This window comes from Harpia harpyja, chromosome 11 (genome assembly GCF_026419915.1).
Source record: "Harpia harpyja isolate bHarHar1 chromosome 11, bHarHar1 primary haplotype, whole genome shotgun sequence".
Taxonomy (NCBI): domain Eukaryota; kingdom Metazoa; phylum Chordata; class Aves; order Accipitriformes; family Accipitridae; genus Harpia; species Harpia harpyja.
The window spans coordinates 665,888-677,954 of record NC_068950.1 but is presented as its reverse complement, the minus strand read 5'-3'; the positions used below and the strand labels follow the sequence as shown (position 1 = coordinate 677,954).

The following is a 12,067-nucleotide window of genomic DNA, read 5'->3' as shown; positions in this document are numbered from 1 at the left end:
CTGGCTTGGCCCCTGACGCTGCCGGGGCCGTGCAGGGGACCCCCGGAGGTGTTGGACCCCCCCTCTGGGACTGTCTCTGCCTGTTGCGGCAGCACTCCCAGCCCCTGGGTGCCTGCTGGGGGTGTTTGCTGGTTGCTCTGGCTCCGGGCTCCCTGCCCTGAAGACACTGGCCGCCATTAACCGAGGGGGCCCCCAGGGCTGTCCCCGCAGGGCAGGGGGGAGCCCCCAGCACGCCCTTGCGCCTCATTTGCTTGCGTGGCTCCGGCAGGGGCGGCGTTCAGGAACAATAAACCACGGTGCTCCCACACTCCGGCTGTGTGTCTGCGTGGGGAAGGGGACGCGGGTGGGGGGGAGGTCGCGTGGTGGGGGGATCTCTCTGGTACCGCCCGCAAAAGGCGGGTGCGGACTGGTCGCAAAAATATGGAACGCTTCACGAATTTGCGTGTCATCCTTGCGCAGGGGCCATGCTAATCTTCTCTGTATCGTTCCAATTTTAGTATATGTGCTGCCGAAGCGAGCACGATACACTGTACCCCCCCGAAGCTATTTAACGTTCAAGAATGCAGATATTATAAGGATAGGGCGATTATGGTTCTCCTCAGGGATACACACGTTGTGCCCCCCCCCCCCAGACTGTCTGATCCCCGAACACCTCACTTCGCTTCAGCTTCACCAAAATCTCCCAAATCCCCAGGCTTTTTTTCCTCTCGCTGCCCCGCTGTCTTCTGGGTAGTCCTACATGCAAATTGAAGCCACTGACTGGCGCGCACCCGCCCCCTCCCCCGAGCTCAGGGCCTCCTGCGCGGGGTGTCCGCAGCGGTGCCTGAGTGCGCGGGGCGGGGCGCAGGCGTGCGGCGGGCAGCCCGCTGGGGCGGGGCGGGGTCCTCGTGCGCGGCGGGAGGCGGTGCGGGCCGGTGAGTGGGGCCGCTCCCGCCCCGGTGTGACACCCCCCCCCCCCCTCCGTGAGGGGCCGGGCGCGGTGTCCCCCGCTCCGCCACCCGCTGTGGGGCCGGTACCCCGGCGGGCAGCACCCCTCTGCTTCCCCCCCCCGCCTCGGCCGGCCGGCCTCCTCCCTGCGGCAGGCCCGGTTTCCCCCCCGCCGTGAGGGACAGGCCGCCCTCCCGCCCCCGGGCCTCTCCCGGTGCGGGGTTTGTCCCCACCCGCGTCCTGGGGCTCCCCTACACACGCACAAACACACCCGGGGGCGGGGTCCCCGCTTGCCCCTCGGGAGCGGGGGGCTGATGCCCTTTCCCCGCCCGGGTGCTGGGGGTCTCTGTGGCAGGGCCGGTGTAACCGGTCCTCCCCCTGCGGCCTGTGACTTGTGGCATTGGCTGTTTCTTGCTTCCAGGGAGGAGTGAGCACCTTTCCCCTCTCTGTGGGGTCCCGGGGCTTGGCCAGCGGCGCGATGGACTTGGCATATGTCTGCGAGTGGGAGAAAAAGCCGAAAAGCAACCACTGCCCTTCCATTCCCTTAGTGTGCGCGTGGTCCTGCCGGAACCTCATCGCTTTCACCACAGACCTCAAAAATGAGGAGGAGAAAGGTACGGCGCGCTGGTGGAAGGTTGGGTAACGTCTCCTGGAAACTCACAATGTGTTTAGGCAAGTCCGGTCGTCAGGAACCACTGGGCCGGGTGGCCTGTGCTCTGCTCTGACCCTGAAATCTCTCACCTGCACTAATCAACACAAGAAACTTGTGCTCTTTCTTTTCCTTGCATTCTTTAGATTTAACGGCTGTTTTGTTCGCTGGGGAGCGGTTCCCACTTTGCTAAACCAGGGCAAGCTCTGTGTTGGGATCTGGTACCTCACCTGAGTTGCCAAGCACAGTTATTACCCTTCCCAAAATTGCTTGATGGAAAATACTTTATGTCTTCCCCTGCATCAGCTGAGGCTCTGTGGGTTTAGAAATGCTGGCTGCGTAGCTGGTAACGAGGGACAGTGATTCACTTCTCTTTTCGTGTAGATCTCACCCATATGGTCCATATCATTGACACTGAGCATCCGTGGGACGTGTATTCCATTAACTCTGGCCACACTGAAGTCATCACTTGTTTGGAGTGGGATCAGTCAGGTGAGCTTGGATCCCTTCTCGTTAAGCCTGTGTCCCACCACTAATGTGCGTGCGCTTCCTAAAACAATGGGATAGGGTTCGTCGTGAGTTTGTCCATCGCTTCACAGCCTTGGTTGTCTCCATTCGAACTGCGCTGGGGTGGTTTGATTTCTCGGTTGATTTTTTGGCTGTACCCCCTGGTTCTTACAAGGTGCCGTTGTCATAGGCTCCAGGCTGCTCTCGGCAGATGCAGACGGCCACATCAAGTGCTGGAGCATGACCGATCACTTGGCCAACAGCTGGGAGAACACCGTGGGCAGTATGGTGGAAGGGGACCCGGTTGTGGCCCTGTCCTGGCTGCACAATGGAGTGAAGCTGGCTCTGCACGTGGAAAAGGTTTGTCCCAGCTCTGCAGGAGATCCGGTCAGGAAGACTGGCTCGGGTCATTAGCAAAGGACTTTGGAAACCCCTGTCTGTGTTTCTCTGCTCTGGGCTTCCTCTGTGGCCTTGGGCAAGTTGAGTAGGGGTATTTTTCCAGTCAAAAAGAAAAGTCAGGTTCCTAGTTCCTGCTGAATTTCAACAGGGGTTGGATGCCTTGTTTCTCTTGGCGCTTTAAACATGTCTTCTTTAGTCTGGTGCTTCAATTTCCTTGGCTGTAAAATAGAGATAAAAGCATTTCTTTACCTACCAGTAGTAATTCAGAAGAAACGTGTTCGAGGTCCTGAGGTTTGATCCAGGGATTTGGGAAGGGGAACCATATGCGTATGGAGATAAGCTGCTTGTTTAGAAATGCATCTAATTCTGTCAGACTCAAAAAGAGCAAGTCTGCCAAGTAGAAGTTACCTACTTATGTTTTTTTTAAACATTAACTGTTGGGGTCTCCCACAGAGAAAAGCCTTTCCCTCTCTTTAGTACTGGAGAACCTGAGGCACAGGGATGTAAAGGGTTGTGCAGCGGGTTGGTGTCGGAGCTGGATTTGGCCACAGAAAGGGAGAGGGGGTGTTGGTCTTCCAGGTTCAGTCCACATAAGTGAGGTCGAAGCTCTGTGTCTGGGGTGCTCGGAGAGCTTTGCTGAGGGGCTGGTGTGTTCCTGCTGCCACCCGCACGGCTGACACTGGCGCAGGGGCAAAGGGGCCTCTCCAGGGTCACGTAGCTGAGTTGGGTGTGTGAGCTCGGTGCCCTCATCGGACTCTGTTCAACTCTGCAGACCGTGCTGCAGTGACTTAACGAGGATTGCTCTGCAGTTGTGAGCGCACTGCGGGTATGGGGTGCAAATGTTGTTGTGTTGTTGACCTTTGTTCACAGTCTGGAGCATCGAACTTTGGTGAGAAGTTTTCCAGGGTCAAGTTCTCTCCATCGCTGACGTTGTTTGGTGGGAAGCCCATGGAGGGCTGGATTGCTGTGACCATCAGTGGGCTGGTGACGGTCTCTCTCCTCAAGCCCAACGGGCAGGTGCTGACGTCCACAGAGAGCCTGTGCCGCCTCCGCTGCCGCGTTGCCTTGGCAGATGTCGCCTTCACCGGTGGGGGGAACATTGTGGTGGCCACGTCGGATGGCAGCAGCACCTCCCCTGTCCAGTTCTACAAAGTCTGTGTCAGTGTGGTGAATGAGAAGTGCAAAATAGACACTGAAATCCTGCCTTCCCTCTTCATGCGCTGTACCACGGACCCTGCCCGCAAAGACAAATACCCAGCAATCACTCACCTGAAATTCCTTGCTCGGGACATGTCAGAGCAGGTGAGCATCTGCTGTTAAAGCAAGTAGGAGTTAAATGAATAGCCAGGAAATAGCTATTTGCTCCACCTTTGGCTTCCCCACATGGCCCTGGAGGTGAAGGATCCTGTCCTGCAATGCCCTTTGTGTTTCTAGCTGCTCTTTCTGGAAGTGCCGCTAGTTCAGCTTCACTGTCAAGCAGGCTGCACTTAAAAGGTCTGGGAGTGTAATGGCTGAGCCCTCCAGTTCGTGAAAAAGCAGTATGAAAAGCCCTGTCCTTCGTTAGCCTGATTATGCTTTGCTTTGTTCATTTTCCGGATCTGGCACTGGTTGTTAGGGGAGCTCTGCTGGGCTGTCCGGGAGGTTCTGGGATGTGAAGTCTTTCATCTTTAGGTCTCAGCTTCAAAGCAGCCCCTCTCCAGAACACTTAGAGCTCTTGATCTGCGTGACTTAATTTAGTAGCTTAACTCTATTTGCCAGGGGATTGATAATACGATTCTGGAAAGCTAAGTGATTCAATGAAGCCTAACCTCTCTTCTCTCTCCTCTGGTTAGGACAGAGTACCTTGGAGAACACAATTTCTGCTCTGGCTTCAAAGTCAGTTCAGTTCCTGCCCTTTCCTTTACGTTTAGTTTGTGGTGTGTATGAATGGCATCGGCAGGTCACAGGCTTGCGAGAGATCGTTTGTGATGTGGAGAGGCTGTGACGACACATGGCAGTTCTGCCTCTTTCCTTCTAGCTGGAGCTAGGGACTTCACCATTATGTATTGCTGATATTCCACTAGTGAAAAGCAGAGAATTGTATAAACTATTGGGAGAAGGACCCTCAAAATACAGGGGAGAGGGAGGGGTGGAAAATGCAACAGGTTAGTGTCTTTCCCTAGTGTAAAGTTTGTGCATGTGGTTGCAGTATGGGTTTCTGTTTGCAGGTGTTGCTTTGTGCTTCCAACCAGAACAGCAGCATCGTGGAGTGCTGGTCTCTGCGGAAAGAGGGTTTGCCAGTCAATAATATTTTTCAGCAAATCTCTCCTGTGGGTGAGTTTCTGCACCAGATACTCTTAAAAATAGGAGCATGGTCTAAGTAAAAATGCAAGACAGGTTCTCAAATCTGTTATCACATATATGGGATTATCTAGAGTCCCATATTTATTTTTCAGGTGTTCTCAGTCACATGCTTTATTCCATCTGTTTGCATCTTAGGCAAAAAATTGCTGGTTTCCAGGAAGTGGTTTGATTGTTACTTTCACTCAATAAAAGACATTTTCTGTGTTATGCTGTGCAACTGCTCTTCCCGCTGAGAACCGAGCGAGCTGAGCCTTCTAAAGGAGAAAGACTGTGCAGCAAAGCTAGTTTAATTAAGCTATCCAGTCTGCATGTTTTTTCCACCTCATTTCAGATATTAAAAAAAAATCAAATCCATGCAGTTTGTTCCAGTGAAATATAAAGGATTATTGTACATAAGGATTTTTTTAATCACCACCAGCAGAGCCTTCCATCAAAAGAGATTTAGCAAAACAAGTTGTTGTTTGTAGAATTCAGAAAAAAAAATAGGGAAATATGAGGGAAATATACTGGTCTGGTAGAATGAACAAATAGTCAGTGCCTGATCTGTAATCCCACTTAGCTGGGGAGTGTGGGCAGAAATTGGGGGGGTGTATTTGCTGATCTGTTTGGGGAGAGATGTCTCACTTACCTATCTTTCACAGTTGGAGACAAGCAACCCATGATACTGAAATGGCGGATTCTTTCTGCCACCAATGACTTGGATCGGGTTTCAGCTGTGGCTCTGCCGAAGTTGCCAATCTCCCTGACCAATACTGATCTGAAGGTGGCGAATGACACCAAATTCTTCCCTGGATTGGGTAAGGAGTTTCTATTGTCTTTCTCCTAAATATGTAGCTTTTACCTGAAACTTTACCTTCCTCAACTTCTGAACTGTAGCTGAAGTAAGAATGTGGAGCAAACCATATGAAATGCTGATAGGAAAACTGTCAAAGACATGCTATCTTCCTGGCCATCCCATTTCATTTCATTTCCATGGAAAGAAGTGTATCTCTGTGAAACGCTGACATGGCCTCAAGATACAAACGTGCCTGCGAGCCCACAGCCTTTTGGGTGCTGTCTTGTTGCCACATGGGCTTTCAGTGGTGGCTGCTTCTCTGGGCAACGTCTGGGTTATACTGGGAGGAGTCGCTTGCTCAGCCCTTGGTTGCCTTCTCTCCCCAGGTCTGGCTTTGGCTTTTCACGATGGCAGTGTTCACATTGTTCATCGCCTGTCCTTGCAAATGATGGCCGTCTTCTATGGCTCTTCCTCCCAGCGCCCAGTGGACGAGCAGACTATCAAAAGGCAGCGAACTGCTGGACCCCTGGTTCACTTCAAAGCCATGCAGCTCTCCTGGACGTCTCTGGCCTTGGCTGGCATTGATAGTCATGGGAAGGTATTGTGCTCTGTTATGGGTGCAGGGGTGAGCTGTTCTCATCCAGGCTCTCTCTAAGTGGCAGTGGATCACTCGGGAAAATGCTGGGAATGTTACATCCAGCTGCGTGATCCATGTTAAGCAAGAAGGGATGCATCTTGTTACTGCAGGACTTCTGTCGCTGGGTCAGGAATGAGCTGCAGTTGGCCTGTGTTGTGTTGTAGCTTTGTGGAATGTTTTCAAGCGAGTTCTTGATACAGGTTTTCCTTTGCCTTCTCTCTTCAGCTGAGCATGCTTCGCATCTCCCCCTCCATGGGCCACGTGCTGGACATGAACATGTCCCTTCGTCACTTGCTGTTCCTGTTGGAGTATTGCATGGTGACTGGCTACGACTGGTGGGACATCCTGCTCCATGTCCAACCTAACATGGTCCAAAACCTGGTGGAGAAGCTGCACGAAGAGTATATGCGCCAGAATGCAGCCCTGCAGCAGGTCAGCAGGAGCAGAAGCTCCCTGGCTTTCTGCAGAGGGTGGCCATGTGGAGGGGTCTCAGTGACTGGGAGGAGGGAGTAGTAATTGCCAGTGCTCAGAAGACAGACAGCACTACCTACCTGTCTGTGCTGGCTCTGAATGCTCAAGCAGTACTTGAGGCGTGAAGAACCTCCATTTCAGCAGTGTTCATTTTCACTAATGGCTCTCTACCTGTTGGAAACTTCTGGTGAGATGGTAATGTCTATTTTTGGCAGAGATTCTGGGAACAGTAGCACTGTTTGTACATGCACAGAACAGTATTCACGTGCACAGAACAGTATTCACTATTCCTGTCATTCATGTGGCAGAAACGGAGAGTAGAGAATAAAGCAGCTTGCTTTAATGAGCTTATTCTAATTCTGCCTTTACTTATGTATTTTTCATGGTGTCTCTCTGTCAATCAGGTTCTCTCCACGCGCATTGTTGCCATGAAGGCATCTCTCTGCAAGCTCTCCTCCAGCACAATAGCCCGTGTGTGTGACTACCATGCGAAGCTGTTCCTGATTGCCATTAGCTGCACCTTAAAATCACTGCTACGCCCGCACTTCCTGAACACCCCAGACAAGAGTCCTGGGGACCGACTCACCGAGATCTGCTCCAAGATCACAGATATAGGTAGGGATTGCTTGTAGCATCTGGCACTGCATTCTGAGTGTTTTGTATCCCCTTTTAGGTTTGATATAAAGTGTCACAGTCTCACAGTAACTCCCTGGGTTTGAGGAAGAGGAGGGTGACCCCTCTTGGCACTGCAGGGACAGGGGATGAAGTTCAGATCTGTCATCTTCCTGAGCCAGCAGATGTCTTGCTTCTGTTTCAGACATTGACAAGGTGATGATTAACCTGAAGACAGAAGAATTTGTCCTGGACATGACCACGTTGCAGTCCCTGCAGCAGCTTATCCAGTGGGTGGGAGATTTTGTGCTCTATCTGCTGGCCAGTCTTCCTAACCAGGTGAGACCCTGGGGTCCTGAGAGGAGAAAAAAAAAAAACCTGTCTGCAGTGTTCAAGTAGCTTTAGCCAAGTCGCATGCAACCCTGGTGTTCCTATTGAAACAGACACTTGGGAGAAGAGTATAAGAAACAGCAGAAATACAAAATGGTCCTTTCTGTGCCCATCTGGGCATCGGTGCTGTAGCGACTGGCAGCTGCATTCAGAGAAGCAGGCTCAGTAGCTGCATGACTTGTTTCCACTTTTGATGAATCTTTGTATGCCTCTGACCTCCACGGCATCCTCTGGCAGTGAGTGCCACAGGCTGTGTAGTGCTTGAAAAAAGGTGTTGTCTGAAAATGGACCAGTGGGTCCGGCAGGCTGCGTGTAAGTCCCAATCTCAGCTGGTTTTCCCTCTGCAGGGCTCCCCTGTGCGGCCGGGACACAGCTTTCTGCGAGACGGAGCGTCCTTGGGCATGTTCAGGGAGCTGATGGTGGTGATCCGTATTTGGGGACTGTTGAAGCCAAGCTGCCTCCCTGTCTACACAGCAACCTCTGACACCCAGGACAGCATGTCCCTCCTCTTCAGGCTCCTAACTAAACTCTGGCTGTGCTGTAAGTATTTGCCAGTTTCCCTGAACAAAAGAATCCGTCCTTAATGTGGATTGTCATGAAAGGAATAATTGCAGGGAGTAACTTCTGAGTGGGTCCATAGCGTGTAGAAAGGGCAAGTACAGCTGCCAAGTTTATTGTTTTCTGTGCTGTGTTGGCGGATGGAGGAGGAAACTGCATGCGGTTCTCTTGGTCTCTAAATGAGAAATCTAAGGATCACACTGGTTCTCTCTCTTTGCTTCATTTTCCATGCAGGTCGTGAGGAAAATCACATAACTGAGCCAGATGATACCCTGATAGATGAATGTTGCCTCCTCCCCAGCCAGTTGCTCATTCCCAATATTGACTGGTTGCCTATCAACGATGGCATTATCAGCAAGCTGCAGAACAAACAGCTTGTTCGGCTGCAGTTTGGGAAAGCTCCTGGGCTCGTTGGTCACACTGTCTCTTCCCAGTTTGATGCCTTTGTCAGGTACAGAGACCCAAAATGTATAGGTGGTGTGGTGAGAAGAGGGTGTCGGGAGGCTTTGGGATCTCTCCAGCTCTGAGAGGTCAGTGGGTTTGGGACACCTGCGTTTTTTGGCTCGTCCACTTGCTGGTGTGACCCAAGAGCAGTTTGTCCTCTCTGCTTGAATTCATTTCTTAACTTGCAATGGGCCGGGGATCTAAAGTATTGAAAAGAGATGGCAAATGGAGGGGAAAAAAAACGTTAGTTTGTGATGCCTTGAATCCCATGGCACTCGATGGACTAGGTAGCCAAAGCCTGCATCATGTTGGCTGCTGAAATGCAGCTCACTGTCCTGGAAACAGCTTTTAGAAAGTGACATTCTAGAAAAGTTGCTATTCTTTTTCTTCCCCAGGGCACCTGGTCAGCCCAAAATTGATCATCTGAGGAGGCTTCATTTAGGAGCATACCCAACAGAGGAATGCAAGTCGTGTACCAGGTAAGCGATGCAAGCGTAATCAGTGCAGAGGAGGTCCTGGCAGAAACTCAAACTGCTCTTGTCATTCAAAAGCTCTTTCAGTCTCTGTTTACAATCCTAGCTGGTATCCCAGTAACATTTCATGTTAATTGTGTCTGCAGGAGGAAATGCTGCTTCTATAATAAGGCTTTTGGTGTATGGCACTACCCCCTGCATTGGAAGAAAGCATTTGTGGTTGTGTTTAAGGCATCCCTAACCTGGAAGACTGAGATCCTTAAAATGCTTGTTGAAGAGCAGCCTTGCTGACTCGAAATAGCTGCTGCTGCATCACTGCTGCATGGCTGTTAGATTAAAAATCTGATTACTTTGCCTGGCGCAAAGTAACCCCAACTCTGTGAGAATTAGCTACATCTGTCATTGCCAGTGATTGAGCTGCGTTTCATCCAAGGGCTGAGTTGTGCGTCACAGAATAAATATGATACTGCCTTAACAGAAAAATCTGAGAGCAGTCAGGCTGCGCAGGTAAACAGAGACCAGAATTTGGCCTGTAGGAGTCTTTATTAGTGATGAGAGATCCCCAGCTTGTTTTGCAGGTCTGGTCTTTAAATAAAACTACCTGTGTTCTTGGAGAGGAGCTGGTGAGAGGAAATAATCACAGTATCCATGGTGCCATTTTTGGGTCATCTTTCAAACTAAGCTTGCATTTTAAGTCCCTTTGCGCTGTCCTCTTCATCCACCCTCACAAAAGAGCCTGGATTTCAAAATAATGGTGTGGGGAGCAAACATCCATCTAATGATGTGATTGAATTAGCTTTAATTACTGGTTTTAATAGAAAGTCTCTGTAGCAGATCATTTTTACAAGATGACTGTCTGCTGTTTTATGTATAAATAGCAGCTGGGAGCTGTTGTCTTGAAGACAGCCTTCTGTTCCAAGATAACCTCTCTTCATTTAAGATAATTGCTCACATGGTTTCAGCTGGTTTTTAGTGCTCACAAACATCACCTGCAAATGACAAAAGCCGGTTTCCTCCTCAGATTCCTTGCTCCCTGTGTGATCCATACAGATGCCACAGTAGTGCTGGCTTTTTTCCTGGGCTTCTGCCTCTCCTGGGCCTGGCTGCACCTCTCTGTTTCTTTCCAGGTGTGGCTGTGTTACGATGCTGAAATCACCAAACAAAGTCACAGCGGTGAAACAGTGGGAGCAGCGCTGGATCAAAAACTGTTTGTGTGGGGGTCTGTGGAGGAGGATGCCCCTCAGCTATTCGTGAGCGCACCTTCTGTGGGGCACAGAGGGAACAGCAGGCGCCAAGCAGAAGAGCCGCTCGGGGCTTCCTTCCTTGGAGGTGTTTGGGACAAAGGAATGGCAGCTCTTCTCCTGAGCTCTCCGAAAGCATCGCCCTGATGCTGCCTGTGAGACCGTGCCGAGCAGCTGCAGCTTTTCTTGCGTTGATCTTTCTGCCCTAAAGAGGGGAGGGAGCTCTGCTTCTTTTGCAGGGAAGAGATAGAAGGGAATGCCAGAGGTTTCCCTGTCAGTGTCAGCCGGGGCCAGGGGCCTGGGAGGGGAGAGCCCTGCTGCCTTTGTGGCTCTGGGCTGAGCAGGCGGAGCGGCTGGGCCTCGGCGTAAGCCCTTGCCTGGGCAGAGAGTGGTCATGGGTGGTGGGTGAGGGTAAACAGGCAAAGTCCCCAGGGAAAGGGGAGCAAATACGCGGTACCTCATGCTCATCCTTTGCTACAGGCTGCTTGGGAGGTGCAGCATGGGCTGGTTACTCCCTGTTGCCCTGCACTTCTCCATCCTTTGAGTAAACTCGCCCCTCTGATGAGAGACTTTGCCATCGTAGCTATTTGTGTTTTAACAGAGCAATTTCTTCCCCCTGCGGAGGAGCGGGAACACGAGAGTGTTGCTGCCTGGAGCAAACCCCTCTGCCTCTCACTGAACCAGGAGCTCATTTGTAAATAAAAGTTCCCTTAATTTTGTACAGAATGTTTGATTTGTTTTCAAAACTTCAGTGGTCTTTCATGTGACTTTGGCTGCACAGCACGTGGCCAGGACAGTTGATGCACGAACAGAAGAGAAGCGGGAAAGCCCAGTTAATTGCTTCTCTATTAGGAAAGGAGCTGCTATCATTTGCAAAATTGGAAGGGGAAATTAGTGTTTTCAGGCTTCTGTCAGGTTATTATGGACACAAGAGGAGAAAACATCAAGTCATTAGGATTGTTCTAAGTCTCCAGCTTCAGACAAAGCCGGACACTTCAGCATGTTTGAGGAAGAGCATTCGTGCTGTACAACTCTGTTCTGCTCCCAAGGTTAGGCGAAAAGTTGCCTCAACCTTTCGCCCTCATTTGACGGTGCTCAGCTACCACTTCACTGGGTGCTCTTACTTGCTAGAAATTGCAAACTAATGGTTCTAACCTGATTGCATCTGCTGAATGCCGTAGCCCTGGCCGTTTGATGGTCAGATGGGAAGGACCTAGGTGCTTGGTGGCGTGTGGCCACTCAGAAGTTGTCTGGAGCAGGCAGCTGCCTGCTCACAGGGGAGCTGCTGGGGAAGACCTGCCTTGTGCTTCTGCTGAGATCAAACCAGGCTGAGGGTGCTCAGCACCTTTCCGGAATCGGACCTAAACATCTGCGCACTTTGACAAAGCGCAGTGAGATGCTTAGAGCTGAGCTGTGGCTTGTCTGGCTGGGCAGGAATTTGGCCAACAACTGCATGTCCCCAGGGACCATTCAAGGGAGGGAACAAGCCTGGTTTTATATCTTCCTTTCCCTCTGGAACTGCATTTTCATTTATTAGTGAAAAATTGAGCTGATGGCAAAGAGCTTGTGTCTCAGCTCTACTTAATGTTTTGTTGTATCGAGCTGGTCGCTGCCTCGCTATTCTGGTAATTAAGGAAAATC

General features: G+C 51.0%; 1 protein-coding gene and 1 non-coding gene across 2 annotated transcripts; one reads left to right on the top strand and one right to left on the bottom strand.

Annotated features, from left to right (window-relative positions):
* Positions 1-414: 414 nt before the first annotated feature.
* On the bottom strand, positions 415-521 carry LOC128148646 (U6 spliceosomal RNA). Its single transcript, XR_008237340.1, has one exon. It is a non-coding gene; the product is annotated as a U6 spliceosomal RNA (small nuclear RNA).
* Positions 522-792: 271 nt separating this feature from the next.
* Positions 793-11,152, top strand: MED16 (mediator complex subunit 16). Its single transcript, XM_052801652.1, has 15 exons — positions 793-914; positions 1,349-1,541; positions 1,961-2,068; positions 2,274-2,443; positions 3,353-3,784; positions 4,690-4,795; positions 5,467-5,622; positions 5,987-6,198; positions 6,463-6,669; positions 7,113-7,323; positions 7,526-7,659; positions 8,058-8,250; positions 8,503-8,719; positions 9,108-9,191; positions 10,313-11,152. The coding sequence occupies exons 2-15, from the start codon at positions 1,406-1,408 to the stop codon at positions 10,437-10,439; spliced, it is 2,493 nt and encodes an 830-aa protein (XP_052657612.1). The 5' UTR covers positions 793-914; positions 1,349-1,405; the 3' UTR covers positions 10,440-11,152.
* Positions 11,153-12,067: the final 915 nt, after the last annotated feature.